The following is a 16573-nucleotide window of genomic DNA, read 5'->3' on the forward strand; positions in this document are numbered from 1 at the left end:
GGGCATTTGGGTAAGTGTTGGTTGCCGCGTGACTATCCCGGAGGATCGATTTATCTTTTGTCCCATTCGAAGAGCTTCCCCGTGGGACTAGCCATATCTTATTCGCTATTGTATTTCGTTTCTCCTTAATCCTCAACTCCTAGAATCACGAGACCAGACATTCAGCCATGGAAACCAGTTGCTTAAGGAAGCCGCCAAATGTAGATCGAAGGTGTATTGGAGAATTACTAGTAGCATGACTGGAGAGTAGCGGTCCTGAATGCCTTGACTGCTCCCGTATTCTTCACTCCAACTCGCAAGTCGTGAAGGTATGAGCTAGCATAGCTAGAACAAAGAGCTAATTTGTTCAGACGGCTTTGAAATAGATAGCTTGCAGCTTACCATTCAGGGATAACAGAAGTTATATCGTTGGAGCAGAGCCAATCAGCCTTTCCACATGACCCTGATCTTCAGATATAAGAAAATATTGCATAGAGGGAAATTCTGTCACTAGAGCAACATATTCAAACAACTTGAATTACGTTTGGCATACCCGGGAGAAACCCGCGTCAGACCAGCCAAACCCTGGACGAAGAACGATAGAATTGCCAATACTGCGAGTAATTTCTTCAGTGGTATCAGAGATCTTCATGTAGGGGTAGATTTCGAGGAACGGGTAGGTGTAATTGATATCCTCGGTTGTCGTTCGAGCGGCCTGGAGCTCCGAGATAACCTCGCCACAAACCATCAACCGGCCCGGGCCTCTGTCATTGGCGTACTTTTCCTCTATTGAATTTCCGAGTCTACTGAACATTGGGACGAGTTGGTATGTCAGCCAACAGTTACAAGACTGAGAGTAGGGTAGTACCTTCCAAAATAACCTCCGACGTGAGAGGAGTAGACGTTAGATATTAGGCGGACGCAGGAGTACGTGTAGTGTTTTCAAGCATCACCATAACAGCGAACGAGGGTACACATATATGTTTCGCAATTGTAGAGCAACTATACTCATAATTCGTCGCTTTGCGAAAGGATTTATGCGTTTTGGGTTAACAACGTTGCCCTTCTCGAGGAAGACCCATTCTGGTAAGGCAGGAACATTGGCCGCCCACGGCGGTGCCTCTTCGAATGGTTTATCGATATCCTTGGCAGCGAAGTTAGCCCTGGCCATATCCGCAGAAATATGTCGGATTCCTCTACGTAGGCCTATTCGAATCTTCCGGTTAAATGCCTTCGCCATGTCTTCTGCAATGGAAGTAAGCACAGCGTAGCGTATAGGGTCTGGATCTTGGGGGTCGGGGAAATCTCTGACTGGCCAATCAGCTCGATGCCAGATATAAGCACCTTCCATCATCGCGCCATTCTCACACGCCGCACAGATGGCATCGTGGAGGCGATACAAGGCGAATAAGGGTGTGTCGCGAAGGTGAAAGAGAGGTAATGAACGTAAGATTCTGTAATTCTCCTCCTTGTAATATCGATGTTCGAACAACAAGGGATTTTGAAAGATCTGAACGGAGTCAAGAGCCGGGAAAGGACGAAACTTCCAGGGAAATGGCCAGAACAGGAACCACAGAGTATGCAGTGGACGAGGGTAGTTGCTCCAGTTGTTTAGTCCTGTAACCACGAACTGTGAATTGGTTCAGCTCACTAATACCAGACGTCCGTCACTGTCGATGGAAGCTCAAGAGCTTTGAGCTTTTGAAGGAGTTGCGCGAGAAATGCTAACATTTGGTTCTTCACATGATGGCGGAATGTTAACGTACATGTGACGAGTGTGGGAAAACTCGAGCAGCGCAATTACCATGAAGCACACGCGTCACTCCACGACAAACACTATAGTAGTCCACGAACGGAAGGGAGGAATTAGGATAGGAGGGGCACGATCAGGGCATGATTCTCGTACAACACGCCTGAAGTTGGCTGACGTTACTCCATGCGTGAAGCTTGAAGCTTGATCCTTGCGAGAATAATACGTTGATTTGGAGACGTGCCGGAACGATTTCTATCGACCTGTCCTAGGAATATTGTAGGCAGTGGACCTGAGGTACAACGGGCCTACAATTAATGAGCATCAACTTCAGTGGCGCGGGCTCGCAGGGAACGGACAGTTAATTAACCGATACGATCAAGGAAGTCAAAAACTTATTGGCATTCATCCCTCTCTCAATCCCTCGTTCTGTATGACCTCAGATATCCACTCAGCAACCACGTAAACTACAGCTTAGGGATGCCTCCAAGGGTGTGGCGCCACAATTGATCTGATTCGTTATACCATACCCAGCCCGCTTACAGCGTTTTCCAAAACAGGACAAGATTGAGAGAAATGAATCACGAAGGTAGAAGCATCGAATTCCGGACCCTTTAACCAAATGAAATGATTCTCTGAACCCGCTCTGAACTACAGATTTGGTAAAGCAGATAAAGGAAAAATACATCAAGCATCCGTTATCAAATGGAAGGCAAACATGAATGTTTCAGAAAAAATCATAACAGGAGGCGATTGGATACCATTCCCTTCTCAGAACTTTCTTGACACCAGGCATGCCGTCACGGTCATTTGCTCAACATGAATGGGGTTGAAGAACTTGGGACCCACTTCGTTCCTCAGCTTTGTGGGGAGCTTGCGAGTGCGTGAGGAAATTTAACCTGTCACGACGATCACTTTCGTCAGCGAGTAGGATAGTCACTAGACAACCAACGATGAAATTAAGGGGGAGCCCGTGTGCTGTAAGGCTTAGATGAGGCTAGAACGTCGTCGGGTCAACCCAAAAGTGTATATCTATGGATTACGCCGGTAGCAAGTTGTGCGAATGATCAACATCAATTTGTTCACACGGTCTTTCACCAACACCTTCGAAGTCTTCCGCCACTTGCACGCCACCATACCAGGCGCCCTCGCCACTGCTCCAACCGTTTTAACATATCCGTCTCTATCCATCGATTGCTACTACTGTTGACATAATTCTTCGCGGTCAGCCGCACGCTCACATCTCTTATTTCAACCTCGGCCACCCATTAAACCCTACCGAACACTGGACAACCTACCTAGTAACGCGGCGCTACTAGGTATTCATCTAGGGCCGATTCACTGTAAGAGGAGCTTCTACAAGTTTCAGTTTTTGAATGTGCACCTATCTGACTTCAGGGCATTCACAGAAATGTTGGAGCGATGGCGATTGAGAGAAAATATTACGTACTTCCTTGACAGGTAGTTCAAACGGCCCTGCAGAGATTAAAGAAGACCACCGGATGTACATACGAGAATGCGGACCTGATTACAGTCACTGACAATGAGTCAACGACTGTGCCGGTGCAGCCAGTTCAGCTTTCCACGATTTCACCACAGCCTGGAGCAGCTATCGACGACGTCGATGCCCAACACTTCAGATTATCGTGACGAACGTCGGATGTTTATCAAAGCTGGGCAAAATGTTTGGTGCCCGAATAACTAGTATATTAAATGACCCGTAATGCTTAGAATCTTACCCTGCATGACAGGTTTCACACACAAGTGCTGAACCCGCACAATAAGAGCGAACCAAGACCAACGGATTCTCGTCATCCCACCAACAACTCCCCCGGCTTTGGCGCCATGTCTACTTCCTCCTCGCGACGCGTCGCTACTTTTCTACTTTGTTCACTTTTCCATATACAAGGAGTTTTCGCTCGAGGTGGAGGCAGGGGCGGAGGAGGTGGTGGTATAGGAAGAGTTGGAGGTTCTAGCTCTGACCTTGGGCTCCCTCCAGCCCTCGATGCAGTTTTTGCTCTGACAGTTGTTATTGCCTTATTCACTCTTTACCAACTGGGAAAAGCTTTGGGACGGTTTAAAAGCCTCCAATTACCAGAGGGTGAACCCACTCTACCTTACGATGTTGGAACGCTCTTCCGCATCCTCTTGACGTCTTACACGACCATCTATCTCGTCAGCAATATCCTTTATGCCGTATATATTGCCAGCTTTGGTGGCCTCTTCCTTTTACCTGAATCATTCGAAATTGGGACTGTGTTTGCCGGCCAGTTTGCCATGGTCCTATTCTACGCCACTTTCCTCTCCATCATCGCATACCGCCAGCGAATCCAGTTGAACCCTGCAGAAAGGGTTTTCAACTTGAAGACCTTTTTGGATGGTTGGCTATTGGCGATTATTCTTATCCTTGCTATTGCCGTGGCTGCTGTATTTGGAAACACAAGCTCAATCCAAGATAGGATCGCAGGATCGAATCTCGGTATTGCATACGAAGTCTTTGGATTCCTTGCCAGTCTGGACGTGGCGGTATCTGCTTTCATGGCTCGTGCTAGGCTTTCCAAAGCCAATATTCACGACAAGGTATGTGAAATAGCAAAAGTTTATTTTCTGATTCTTACCTCCTTGCAAATAAGATCATAAATATCTCCGCCTTTGCGGCCGGCCCGATAGTCGTTGCTGGGGGCATATTTAGGATTGTTAACGTCGCCATTCAACTCAATGCGAGACCATTTTACAACCGTCTCGCCCTGTTGATTGCTACTGTCGTCATCGAAGGAACTGTCTCCATTGCTGCAGTTTATTGTTGCCTTCTCATGGGCGCACCTCCTAAGGTCCCCAAAGCGGATGGTAAAGGAGCGCCTGTTGAAAAGAAAGTATGAGTGGTATCAAATTTCCTCTCTTCAATCTATTCCTTCTCATCTTCCGGTCGTTAGTCGATGATCGAGTAGGGGCTACGATTCTTCTTTTCTTTTACCTTTACGATTTTTCCCACTTTTTTCTCCACACGACTCTGTACGCGTTTTGTTATTTGGGCTTCATTTGTTGAAACGAAATTTGAGAATGGATTGGTAGTCACTGGGAGCTGCAATGGTGTTATGCTATATATACATGATCGCCCTGTAGATCGTATTTAAGGTTGTTACACCTGTATCATGTAATTCAATGCAGCATCTATCCGACGACCATCACATGGTAATTACTAAAATTCCCGGGGTCCCTCTCCCAAACGCCTTGTCTCCCGAAATTCAGAAATTTGCCTATGACGAGCCTGACACGTTCAGCGCGTACAATACTTGTCTGCAATTTGAGCAACAACTCGCTACAACAGCGCAAGCGCGCTTGGTACGGATAATCGGGTACTTGCTTGTACTTGCTACTCCATGCGCCGAACCGGGACGTTCGTAACGAAGTCGCCAAATGCATTCACTATGCAAGGAACAAAGTAATCTCAGAGATATAGGCGCATTTTTCGAAGTCTATTTCATATCGCCGCGTGAGTTTAGTTTTCCCTGTGGCAACATTCATGATTCAACCTCCTTTCGTCTTGTCCAGTCAAAAAGTATAGATGTCGAACACCCGCACCGAGTGACCACTCATCTAGATCTTCATTTGAGGAAACCGAGACGGAGATGAGAGACAATGATACGTGAGGCTCCTAGGAATCATCAGAATGCAAAAGCACATGTTAGTAAACGGCTCGTACCAAAATCTTCGCCCCTTGATTCTTCTTCACTATTAGGCCCTTCTTCGCGACAATTCGTGTTGCGTTGTAACAGGAACCCTCCACCGCGACGCTCCCGAAAATATCATTGACATCTGACGATGAGACGATCATAGGCTCCACAGAATGTGCTCACATCATACCGGAAGGGACATTCTGTAGTGTTGAACCCAAAGAGGGCACGAACACAAAGGCGCGTTGTGATTCTTACATCTTATTGAAGCTCTGATAACCCTATGCCCCAGCTGGACTACAAGGCTTCCATACTGGCAGTCCTCAAACAATTTCAATGCGATATCAGCGCCTTCAATGGGGAAAAGGTTCACTCGCTAACGAATGTTATAACCATGCAAAAAGATATTCACGACGCATTTGATCGACTGGAACTTTGCTTCGAAGCCACGGTAAGTCCATATATCATGTTTCCGCACCAAAGTATTCATTGGGTCCCTATCTATAAAAAAGAGCGTAAAAGATCGCTATCGAGTCAAGTCTTTCAACCGAGGACGCATCCACCCGCGCATGAAAGATCATGTCACCTTCTCAACTGAGGACCCCCAAACCCTCCCTGTCCCTTCGCCTGAATTACTCGCTTTGCATGCTACTTGCTGCAAGGTTGCTCACTTGTCTGGTTCGGCCGAGTTTATAGATTGTGTTTATCATGACCCAGAAGAGACAGGCGTATTGGCCAGTGACGGCACTTCTCATGGCTTCCTCCAATACAAGCTATTGTCTCTGGCGAATTTGGATGGAGTGTGAATGATACACCAATATCTCGCGTGTTCCTCGCGAATCTAGAGACGGTGAGTTGGATTAATCATCTTTGTCTGAATCTGTAGGGATGTAATTAATCAATCCAGGGAAACCAGCAAAGGAGCAAAACGCTCCAAGCATTCAGAGTGCAAGAGAATGCGCCGACGAACTTGTCCCATATCATCTTCGCAGGCATCCGACCCTCGGGATATGAACCTGTCGCTCCGTGAAGATTTTGAAACGTAGTGGATGGCCTTACTCGGTCTAGCGGGATCCCAAAAGTCATTAGCACGAATCAATGCTTGGTTAGCGGGAAACGCTCATTTGGTGGATATAATTTTAAATGTTCTAACTTTGTCGAGATGCCAGACGGATGTAGGCTAACATAGCGAAGTGCTTTTGTCTTGGAGATCAGAATTCACTCTGACTCGCCACAGCTCGTTTCCGTAGATAAGCGCTTCCCGATTTTGCAGAGATAGTGTCATGGAGGCGATGTAAAGCGACGATAATGCCTCGCAAAGGGGAAAGAGAGCCACGGAACGTGAGATTCTATAGTTCTCCTCAATGTTCAAACAACAAGGGGAATTTCAATACATCGGAAGTGAGTCGAGGAGTGGGACGGGACAAGATTTTCAGGAGCAGCCAGAACAGAAGCTACCACCGCTCAGGCCTGCAGGCTCTGGCATAATACTGTGATAAGAAACCGCCGATTGATTGATTCAACTTAAAGGTATCAGATACGCTACACCTAGATAGGATAGATGTGAGCTAAAAGGATTCGTGAGCAAGAAATGTAAGTATATACTGCTACAGACGGTAGGTCCGACTCGGATGATAGGATCTGATATCGGAGAGAATCGGTGTCACAAGTCACGCTCTCACTGCCTCCTCCTAGATCTCCTCCAACGCAACACCCACATGCACAGGCCTCACAGTCGCTCAACGTTTTGAACCAGTTTCTTTCGCCCACCCACCATACCCTATAATTAAAACTCGCGAAGGCTGGTCCCTCCTGTCCGTCGTGGTTTCTCTCCACTGGCAGTGAGGCATGCCGCAGCCTACCAGGCAAAAGAACTGACAAGGGCTCTCACCCAGTTCTCTTAGTCGCGCACACTCATATACATTCGAGTGGGCTCAACACTAGAGACAACGATCACGGTCAAAGTTAACGTACATGACTTATAATTAGTAGCCTCATGTGAACACAAAGAAGAATCTGCAGATTCTCATAAAATTTGAGGTTCGTGTTGCCCTAGCCAGTGCTTGTCTGACAGGAATGATGCATGATCGATTAATCACTGCCGCAATTGGGCGCATTCTTCCTCCAGGCCAAGCTAATACGAAGCTGATAAGTATCACTGAACAGCGCCGGCGGGGCCTGTCCAAAAGAGCCAGGAAACAATGATGAATTTGAGTCCATGGTTGCGTCGATATCGAGGATCTTCCAGGTTTTTGACTTCCTTATAACATTTTCCTCTTACTTATTACTTGCTAATAGCGTCTGGGCCGGGAAGGAGTTTAGAGCTCTTCGCAGTTCCAGCACAGCCCGCAGCGATAATCGATAATGCCCAACACATCATGATCATGTTCTTGATGAACAACAGATCTTTGTCAGTCCCGGATCGACCTCAGATGTAAGAATATCGCTCTCAATGACAGATGTTCACATCTCTGCTCAACCGCAACATAAGTACAACCCAACTTCAACGGGCTCCTGCTATCCCCACGTTTTGGCACCATGTCACCTTCCTCCTTGCGAAGCGTCGCCACTCTGCTAATTCTCTCATTTTTCCACATAGAGGGAGTCTTTGCTCGAGGTAAGGGGAAAGACGTAGGAGATACGGCTGGAAACGCGTCTGATACTGGCTCCGATCTTGGCCTCTCGGGCATACTCCAAGCAGCTTTCGCTATGACGATTGTCATCGCCGTCCTCACCCTCTACCAATTGGGAACTTCCCTGAAGCGCTTTAAAAGCCTCCAATTACCGGACGGTGAACCCACTCTACCGTATGATGTGGGGATACTGTTCCGCATCCTCTTGACGTCTTATACGGTCATGTTCATCGTTAATCAAGCACTATACGCGACCTATATCGCAAGCTTCGGTGATAGATTTTTTTTACCTGAAGGGTTCCGAATCGGCATGGTGTTCACTGGCCAGTTTTCCACTGTTTTATTTTATGCCACTCCCCTCTCCATCATCGCATATCGCCAGAGAATCCAGCTGAACCCTAGCGAAAACCTGTTCAACCTGAAGACTTTTTTGGATGGTTTGCTGTTGGCGATTATCCTTATTCTTGGTGTTGCCCAGGATGGCCTGGCTGCAACGGCGACGTTCAGGAAAGATTTCATAGCATTATCAGACCTCGGTGTTGCGTACGATGTTTTTGCATTCCTGGCGAGTCTGAATGTGGCGATATCTTCATTCATGGCTCGTATCAGACTTTCCAGAGCCGGTGTCCAGGACAAGGTATGAGAAACGGCACAAACTTATTGTCCGATTGCTTACGTTCTCTCAAAAAAGATAATCAATATCTCCGCCTTCGCGGTCAGTCCGACAGTCCTTGCTGGAGGCATTTTTAATATAATTGATCTTGGCATTCGACGCAATGCGGGACCATTTTTCAATCCTGATGGCCTGTTTATTGCTTACATTGTCATCGGTGGAATCGTCTCCATCGCCACTATCGCATGGTGCCTTCGCATGGGCGCACCACCCAAACCCATCAAATCTGATGATAAAGGAGTTGCTGTTGAGAAGAAAGTGTGAGCGCTATCTAGTGTCATCTTGATACTTTGTTTTCGCCTTGCGATGGCTGGCGACAGTAGACGATCGTACTCGAGCCGACACCTTCTCTTTTTTTTTGCATACCCTTGCCTTCTTGTCTTTGCAAGACGATGTAAACTTTGTTTTCGGATTAATTTTCGAGTAATGATGTATCCCGTTGCATGTTAAAATGAATTCTGGAGAAGGGCGATAATCCATAGTTAACAAATCTATAACGAATTAATAGTATCTCCTTTTCATTCAATAATCTTGTATGTCCCTGGTTCTCGCGCCACTGTCTCGCTTTACTCTCCCCTCGTTACCCCTACGCCCACTGTGCTCGGTTGCCTTACTTCACAGCTTATAATCCTCAAGGACGTTTCGCCGGCCTCGCACTTTGCTGATTAATCCGAGTCGATTCTTCTTTTTCAATAATTTGAATTCCTTGCAAACACTTATCTTACGAGAAGACGGGGATTTCGCTGAACTTTGAATGGGGTTGAAACGTTGAGGTGTGATTATGATTCTATTATTAACTACCCCAAGAATGATTTTCTAGGATTCTAACGCTGATACCAGAAGCAAACTAGTGAGATCGGTATGGACGATATATTGACAGGTCTCCACATAGCGGAATGTAAATCCTGAGAAATCGAGTGTCGTTAAGCCATGGCGATTGAGATGGAAGATTACTAAGTTGAAGCTCATGCCACTGGAAGCGAAGCACTGACACTTGTCAGTGCTTCAGTGGAGCCAGTTCGGTCCCGCTGCTTGAGCCATGAGCGCTTGAGCGTTGAATCGCAATAAAGATCTTCCTTGTGGCCGTTTATCTTTATTGAAAGAGTGGCTTGGGGTGGAGCCTGGGGTAAGCAGTGCAATTTTTCATGTTGCAACACAGCTTGTAATGGGCATCAATAGTGCATGATGCCCCACACATCAGGTTCTTGTGATGAACGTTCGATATTTGTTGACTCCTGTAGCGACCTCACCGGATTTGAACTATGTCGCCCTCCATGAGAGATAAATACCGGTCCAAAAAATTCAACATTATTCCCTTCATCCCACAGGTACCTCACCATGTCTATATTCTCCTCTCGACTTCCCACAATTCTACTATTTTTCTCGCTATTCCATTTAGAAGGAGTTTTTGGTAGAGGTGGAGGAGGAGGCTCAGGCTCCGGAGACGGTCCTGATGTCAGCCTCGACCTTAGTCTTACCCCTGAAGTCGAGGCAGTTTTCGCTCTGAGAATTGTCATTGCTATCATCACTCTTTTCCAACTGGGATATTCTCTGAAACGCTTCAAAAGCCTTCATTTACCGGAGGGTGAACCCATTTTGCGTTATGATACAGGGATGCTATTCCGCATCCTCTTGACTTCTTACACGGTTATCTATATCCTCTATAACTCACTCTATGCGGTTTCCACTGCCAGCCGTGGTGGTAACTTTCATTTACCTTTGGCGTTCTTCCCCGGAACAAATTTCACTGGCCAACTTGTCGCCATCGTCCTATTTTACGCCACCCTTCTCTCCATCGTTGCATATCGTCAAAGACTCCAATTGAATCCTGCCAAAAACATCCTCAACTTGAAGACGTTTTTGGATGGTACGCTGTTGGTGACTATCCTTGCTCTTGGTATTGCCCAGGATGCCGTACCTGGAACTGGGCTAAATCCCAATGACCCAGAAGACCAGAAGAGGATTGTAATACTACGGAATCTTATTGTTGCGTTCCAGGTTTTCGTATCCCTTGCGAGTCTAAATGTGGCGGTATCTTCGTTCATGGCCCGTGCCAGGCTATCCAAAGCCAATATTCGGGACAGGGTATGTGAATAGCAAAATTTTCTTTCCTGATCTTTACATTCTCTCAAACAAGATTATAAATATCTGCGCCTTTCAATGCTGTCAGCCCGATAGTCGTGTGTGGAGGCATATTTGGGATAATCGACGTTGGCATTGAATTTCAAGTCCCACTGCTATCTGTGGAGTTATCAGACGGTTTGTTGATCGCTGCTGTCGTCATCCTTGGAATCGTCTCTATTGCTACTGTTCATTTTTGCCTTCTCATGGGCGCTCCGCCAAAGCCTCCGAAGTCGGATAAAGGAGCAGCTTCTGAGAAGAAAGTCTGAGCGTTATCAAGTTTCGTCTATGCACTTTATTTCTTTTTGCCTTGCGCTAGCTGTTAGCAATGGATTCCTTTTTGTTAACTTATCACTTTAATTTTTCCGTACATTTACGCTCTTAGTAACTATTGGCTTCCATAATGTATCACGGATGTGCATTGAAATGGAAATCTGCCATGGGTTGGTGGTCGAGTGGTAGAAGGGAATCTAGAATTCATCTCCGAATTGCCTGTGCCTTCAAGGACTCTTCTGAGATGTTGCGTCGTTCAGTCGCTCTCCGATTTTTTTGTCTACAACGACATTTTATCCGGAATACTACGTATAACCTATATACCACCTTTTTATACGAATGTAAGAGGCTAACTGATAAGTTAACCCGGTCCCATTGCATGAGCGCCGAGTATTGCGTCGTAGTAAAGGTCTTCCTTGTGACTGTTTGCCTTTATTGAACCCACTAGCGAGTGGGCGCTATGGTGGAGCCGGAAGTTTTAGTAATTTCATGTTCCAACGCAACTTGTACTAGTTCGGTATGTTCAGAGGTTCGGTCACCCACAAGTAACAAAACCATACGGTCAGATTCAGCTCTGACGCCATTGGTCAACGCGACGCGCTCGCAGTCTGATAGGTACGTTAATGCCACTTGTACTCCGATGGTGACAAGCTGGCACTGCCTTCCAAATTCGAAGTCTCATTGAACCTCCTTGCCACTTGGGTGTGTTCACTCGGAAAATCCGGATATAACTTTGTAAACCATGTTGTGTAATATGAAATGTGTTTGAGAGGAGGGATTTTCAGCAAATCGAGTGACTGAACCTCTGACCAATGATAATAATGCGCATCGATCCATGCGCATTACGCACTGTCAAGACCTCGTGATGAAAATTGGATCTTTGTTGACCCCCGTATGAGCGATCTCGCCGGATGTGAAGGAAATTGCTATCCTTGACAGATAAAAACCGGTCCAAACTCACTGACACCATTCCCGTCAACCTGCCAGTATCTCACCATGTCTCTATTCTCCTCCCGACTGTCCACCATTCTGCTAATTTTCTCATTTTTCAATCTAGAGGGAGTTTTGGTTACAGGCATGCGCATACCCCCAGACCCCGGAGACGATCCTGATGTCAGCTCCGACTCGGACTTTAATCATCTTCCCCCCGCCCTCGATACAATTTTCATTCTGAGAATGGTCATAGCTCTCATGACATTTTCCCAAGTAGGATATTCTGCTCAACGCTTCAAAAGCCTTCATTTACCAGAGCACTATGATACAGGGATGCTATCCCGCATCCTCTTGGTTTCTTACACAATTATCTATCTCCTCTTCAACATCCTCCATACGGTCGTCGTTGCCAGCGGCAGTGGTTTAGCTGATGGGCTTCTAATCGCAACGGAGTTGGCTAGCCAGTTTGCCATCGTCCTATTTTACGCCACCATCTTCTCCACCATTGCATACCGCCAAAGACTCCTATTGAACCCTGCCCAAAATACCCTCAACTTGAAAACCGTTTTGGATGGTGTGTTGTTGGTGACTATTCTTGCCCTCGGTGTTTCCCGGGATGCCCTGCTACCGAGAACTGGGCTGAATACCAATGACCCAGGAGATTCGGCCAGGATTGCCGCACTGGAGAATCTTATTGTTGCGTTCCAGGTTTTCGTATTCCTTGCGAGTCTAAATGTGGCGATATCTTCGTTCATGGCCCGTGCCAGGCTATCCAACGCCAATATTCGGGACAGGGTATGTGAAATAGCTTACATTTTATCTCCCGATTCTTACATTCTCTCCAACAAGATTATAAATATCTCCGCCTTTGCTGTCAGCCCGATAGTCGTTTGTGGGAGCATATTTGGGATAGTCGACGCTGGCCTTGAACATTATGTTGCGCCATCTTTGGAGGAAGGAGACGGCTTGTTGATCGCTGCTGTCGTCGTCGAAGGAGTCGTCTCTATTGCTACTGTTTATTGTCACTTTCGCATGAGCGCGCGATTTAAGCTTTCGTCTCTCATTATCTGTTAGCGGTAGACGACCAGATAGGAGCAAAATTTATTCTTTTGTATTCACTTTAGTTTTTCCGCACGTGTACGCTCTTAATAAATTTTGTATTCCATAATGTATCAAGATGCGCATTGAAATGAAATTCGGACATAGATTGGTTGTCGAAATTTGACAATAAGTAAACGATTTGTCTACCAGCCCACCTCCTTACATTTTACTATTGCTCTGAAGGATTCTCTCCCGTCCGCCGGGGCTGGCATGGGCATACAAATAACCGGCGGCTTTTAACTACTCATTTCATAACGATCATCTTTACTTCCTCGGACTCCAGGATCACTCTTTCAGCTCGGGGCTCCAAGAAAAATCCCTGAAGATATTTCTCAGCTATCTTTCCTTCTTCAGGTGTCCTCCATCCGGGTTTCAGTCATTTGAAGTATAGATAATTTACTCAGTTTGTAGCCAGTTGATTGCCAATTCGACTCGCATATATACTTGCAATCATCAACCTCCTTTTTAACAAGGTTCCTGCGCTGGAGGCTGGGTAACAGGGGGGCACTATTAACTGGAACACTGCACGAGGATCGAGCACAGTGTGAGTTCTCGAAACGGTCCGTGTCTGTGTGTGTGTTTCTGTTTGGATCACTCGAAGCTTGGCCATCTTGACATTTTTATTCTTACTTTATCTACGTGTCTTTCGAATCGCGTGTCCTCTCAGCCCTTACCTTTTTCAAGTCCTACCCTCCCTCACCCGGATAATTAGGAGAGAACTAAAGCATACCGAGAGGTCATAAGTGCAAGGAGCGCTCCCGGGGTGGCCCGATCGCATTCCTTGCCCCGATCTCACCGCCTGGAATCGAGGGCTCTTAAAACTCTCGATCTTCCATTCCCCAATCTTTCACGCAGTTGTTTACAACTTTTCTCTCTGAACGTTATCCGGCCACAATGAGAGTTCATCAACAGGAGTGCGACTGCACCGACCTAAATAAAGGAGAGATCGCCCACTAGCCAATCAGAGTTGCACTATTCAAAATCTCTGCGCATGATCATGGATCCACACGCCCTCGTATCGGCCGTATATCACCTCCCATATCCTGGCTCTGAGTTTCTATTGAAACCATGACAAGTTCCTCAGGTCTTTTACTACCCTTTGATCCCTCTGGCGAATCGCAACGCATCCGTGGTGTCTCTCCGCAAGAATTTTGGAAAGGTACACCCTCTGGCGTCAAGTCCCCCCGAGTCGGAACAACAAGGACTTTTTTCGAAGCGCCACCTGGAACCACCACCACGATTTCCTCCCTAGGAGACAAATTTTCGCAGAAAAAGGGAGCTGAGAGGAGAGAACTTGTCCGAAAGGCTGTGGGTGCTGGGATCAAAGATTTGAAAGCGTTCGATGGTATCACCGAAGTTCTTGCGGATGCATCTCTTGATCCTCACGCAGCAGGTATGTATGGAGGCTTAAAGCTAATTCTCTCGGTTATGCTCATCCTTTCTGATTAAGCCGTTGCTGCGCATCTTTCTTTGTATAAATTCACGTTGAAAACCTCCCCGCCATCGCGCTTCAATCCAAATAACACAACGCCTATTCCTGAAAAGCTTATAATCAAGCCTCTGCAAGAGTCAAATGGGTGGGATACAGGTTATATCTACGCCCAGGCACAGAATCTCGCCCGTACTGTAAGACTTTGTTCTTATAACATTACTGTACGCTATGTCGACACTCTCTTCTAGCTGATGGAACTTCCGGCCAATATGGTGACGCCCTCTGTGAGTGGGATACTTAATACTCGCCACAAGTGAATATTCATGACGGACTACACAGAACTTTACAGAACGTATCAAAAAAGAATTCGAAGGTATTCCGAACGTGGAGATCTTTGTTCGTGATACAGGTTTGAACTCTCGCTTTTTCCCTCGGAAATATGCTGATATACATGCAGCATGGGCAAAGGAGAGAAGTATGGTGCGGTTTATTGACCCCCTGGTACATATTTGTATGATTGATCGTCGAACTTCAGAATACCTTCCTTTCAGTAACCCATGGGAGTTCGGAGCCCGCTAAAATCCTCGAAATGTGAGAGTATAATGTATTTGTGCTGTACCCCTGTCGTACAGTATCTCTGACACGACTGTGTTTAGTCATTACAAAGGCGCTCCGGACAGCTCTGCTCAGCCACTTGCGTTTGTTGGAAAGGGTATTACATTCGATTCCGGAGGTATCAGTCTGAAGCCGCCTGCAGTTCGTCTTTTCTATAAATCTCCCACTGACTGTTTTCTCTGAAGATTCGCTTTAGAATATGAAAGCCATGCGAGCAGATATGGGTATGTTGCGCATACTATTGAAAACTGTTGAAATGAAGCGTGAATATTAGGTGGTGCCGCAACCGTATCGTCTGCTGCTTGGGCCATTGCTAGACTTCAAATGCCGTATGTTCGTTCTGTCCCTTATTACTGGCCATTTGGTTCAAATCCTCTTTAGGATCAATTTGGTAGTGGTAACTCCACTGACTGAGAATATGCCAGGACCCAGCGCTACCAAACCGGGAGACATGTGGGGAATGAGCCCTTTACCCTACCCATCGGTCCACTAAATGACGTTCTCAGTGTCTATGCTATGAATGGCAAGTCCGTAGAGATAGACAATACCGACGCTGAAGGCCGCCTTGTACTCGCTGGTACGCTTCAACTCTTATCGACTTATGCTCTATTCGAAGCATGAAACCCGAATTTCCCACTCTAGATGCCGTTTACTACACAATAACTGAATACCATCCTCACACGTTGATTGATGCTGCGACTTTAACAGGGTATGATTATAAACTTGTCTGTCAGATCCCTCAGCGTATCTCACTAATTCTCTTCCACAGGGCAATAAAAATTGCCCTCGGCGAGGTATATGCCGGGGTCTTCTCCGTGAGTAGGAAATTCTTAGTGGCCAAAGGAAATGGATTAATTTCAGCCTCGTAGTCTTCAGACGAACTTTGGGAACGACTCCGTGCAGCTGGCGAAGATGAATACGATCGTTTTTGGCGCATGCCCCTCGACGACGACTATCTTCCTCAAATCCAAAGTTCCAACGCCGATCTCCAAAACGTACGTTCACACTTCCTCATCTAAAATTTTTAAAAAAATAGCGGAGGCTGACGAAACATGTTCCGACAGACTGGTGGACGTCCCGCTGGCAGCGTCACTGCAGCCCTTTTCATCAAAGCCTTCGCAGAGGGGTGTGAACCCAGAGACGGCAAACCCGCTACATTGAAATGGGCTCATATCGATATGGCTGGGGCTAAGGAGGTCAGTCGTGCTGGACCTTATTATGAAAAAGGTATTACTGGACGTCCTGTTCGGTGAGTTTAACTTCTTAAGGTTGTTGACTAAAACTGAAATTTTTCGGTGCGAATTTCAAGTGCTCTTATTGCGTATGCGCGCGATCTTGTGAAACAATAGCTTCGTATGTGATCGAATTTTGCAGTAAATAAATGACAGT

At 46.5% G+C, this 16573-nt stretch overlaps 9 protein-coding genes across 9 annotated transcripts; 6 read left to right on the forward strand and 3 right to left on the reverse strand.

Moving 5' to 3' along the window:
* Positions 1 to 301: 301 nt before the first annotated feature.
* AGABI2DRAFT_192996 (hypothetical protein) lies at positions 302 to 928 on the reverse strand. Its single transcript, XM_006461466.1, has 3 exons — positions 848 to 928; positions 382 to 785; positions 302 to 324 (listed from the first exon to the last, which is right to left on the reverse strand). The coding sequence occupies exon 2, from the start codon at positions 725 to 727 to the stop codon at positions 518 to 520; it is 210 nt and encodes a 69-aa protein (XP_006461529.1). The 5' UTR covers positions 728 to 785; positions 848 to 928; the 3' UTR covers positions 302 to 324; positions 382 to 517.
* AGABI2DRAFT_118409 (hypothetical protein) lies at positions 929 to 1710 on the reverse strand (the record flags this gene model as incomplete). Its single annotated transcript, XM_006461467.1, has 2 exons — positions 929 to 1609; positions 1651 to 1710. The coding sequence occupies 2 exons, from the start codon at positions 1708 to 1710 to the stop codon at positions 929 to 931; spliced, it is 741 nt and encodes a 246-aa protein (XP_006461530.1).
* A 1123-nt stretch (positions 1711 to 2833) lies between these two features.
* On the forward strand, positions 2834 to 3931 carry AGABI2DRAFT_192997 (hypothetical protein; the record flags this gene model as incomplete). The annotated part of the gene is made up of 2 exons (XM_006461468.1): positions 2834 to 3072; positions 3139 to 3931. A coding segment is annotated over exon 2 (357 nt), but the record flags the coding sequence as incomplete, so codon positions are not given.
* A 41-nt stretch (positions 3932 to 3972) lies between these two features.
* Positions 3973 to 4773, forward strand: AGABI2DRAFT_192998 (hypothetical protein). The gene is made up of 2 exons (XM_006461469.1): positions 3973 to 4309; positions 4363 to 4773. Exons 1-2 carry the CDS (start codon positions 4007 to 4009, stop codon positions 4606 to 4608), a joined length of 549 nt encoding a protein of 182 aa, XP_006461532.1. The 5' UTR covers positions 3973 to 4006; the 3' UTR covers positions 4609 to 4773.
* A 913-nt stretch (positions 4774 to 5686) lies between these two features.
* On the forward strand, positions 5687 to 6209 carry AGABI2DRAFT_118411 (hypothetical protein; the record flags this gene model as incomplete). The annotated part of the gene is made up of 2 exons (XM_006461470.1): positions 5687 to 5854; positions 5916 to 6209. The coding sequence occupies 2 exons, from the start codon at positions 5687 to 5689 to the stop codon at positions 6207 to 6209; spliced, it is 462 nt and encodes a 153-aa protein (XP_006461533.1).
* Positions 6210 to 8354: 2145 nt separating this feature from the next.
* On the reverse strand, positions 8355 to 9069 carry AGABI2DRAFT_192999 (hypothetical protein; the record flags this gene model as incomplete). The annotated part of the gene is made up of 2 exons (XM_006461471.1): positions 8355 to 8673; positions 8728 to 9069. Coding segments are annotated over 2 exons (288 nt in total), but the record flags the coding sequence as incomplete, so codon positions are not given.
* A 978-nt stretch (positions 9070 to 10047) lies between these two features.
* Positions 10048 to 11099, forward strand: AGABI2DRAFT_143390 (hypothetical protein; the record flags this gene model as incomplete). Its single annotated transcript, XM_006461472.1, has 3 exons — positions 10048 to 10794; positions 10847 to 10889; positions 10966 to 11099. The coding sequence occupies 3 exons, from the start codon at positions 10048 to 10050 to the stop codon at positions 11097 to 11099; spliced, it is 924 nt and encodes a 307-aa protein (XP_006461535.1).
* A 1000-nt stretch (positions 11100 to 12099) lies between these two features.
* AGABI2DRAFT_178650 (hypothetical protein) lies at positions 12100 to 13110 on the forward strand (the record flags this gene model as incomplete). Its single annotated transcript, XM_006461473.1, has 2 exons — positions 12100 to 12831; positions 12886 to 13110. 2 exons carry the CDS (start codon positions 12100 to 12102, stop codon positions 13108 to 13110), a joined length of 957 nt encoding a protein of 318 aa, XP_006461536.1.
* A 1095-nt stretch (positions 13111 to 14205) lies between these two features.
* On the forward strand, positions 14206 to 16533 carry AGABI2DRAFT_118415 (hypothetical protein; the record flags this gene model as incomplete). The annotated part of the gene is made up of 16 exons (XM_006461474.1): positions 14206 to 14530; positions 14588 to 14763; positions 14818 to 14853; positions 14909 to 14978; positions 15027 to 15049; positions 15105 to 15160; positions 15226 to 15325; positions 15381 to 15408; positions 15459 to 15513; positions 15566 to 15637; positions 15691 to 15761; positions 15827 to 15893; positions 15954 to 15999; positions 16054 to 16179; positions 16249 to 16433; positions 16494 to 16533. The coding sequence occupies 16 exons, from the start codon at positions 14206 to 14208 to the stop codon at positions 16531 to 16533; spliced, it is 1476 nt and encodes a 491-aa protein (XP_006461537.1).
* Between the last annotated feature and the right edge of the window lie 40 nt (positions 16534 to 16573).

The sequence above is a fragment of the Agaricus bisporus genome (genome assembly GCF_000300575.1).
Source record: "Agaricus bisporus var. bisporus H97 unplaced genomic scaffold AGABI2scaffold_6, whole genome shotgun sequence".
Taxonomy (NCBI): domain Eukaryota; kingdom Fungi; phylum Basidiomycota; class Agaricomycetes; order Agaricales; family Agaricaceae; genus Agaricus; species Agaricus bisporus.

Excerpts from the sequence above, each read along its gene's own strand:
- AGABI2DRAFT_192996 (XM_006461466.1), bottom strand. The coding sequence starts at position 727 with ATGGTTTGTGGCGAGGTTATCTCGGAGCTCCAGGCCGCTCGAACGACA.
- AGABI2DRAFT_192998 (XM_006461469.1), top strand. The coding sequence starts at position 4,007 with ATGGTCCTATTCTACGCCACTTTCCTCTCCATCATCGCATACCGCCAG. Across the intron at positions 4,310-4,362 it reads AAGCCAATATTCACGACAAG|ATCATAAATATCTCCGCCTT; the intron begins GTATGTGAAATA and ends CTTGCAAATAAG.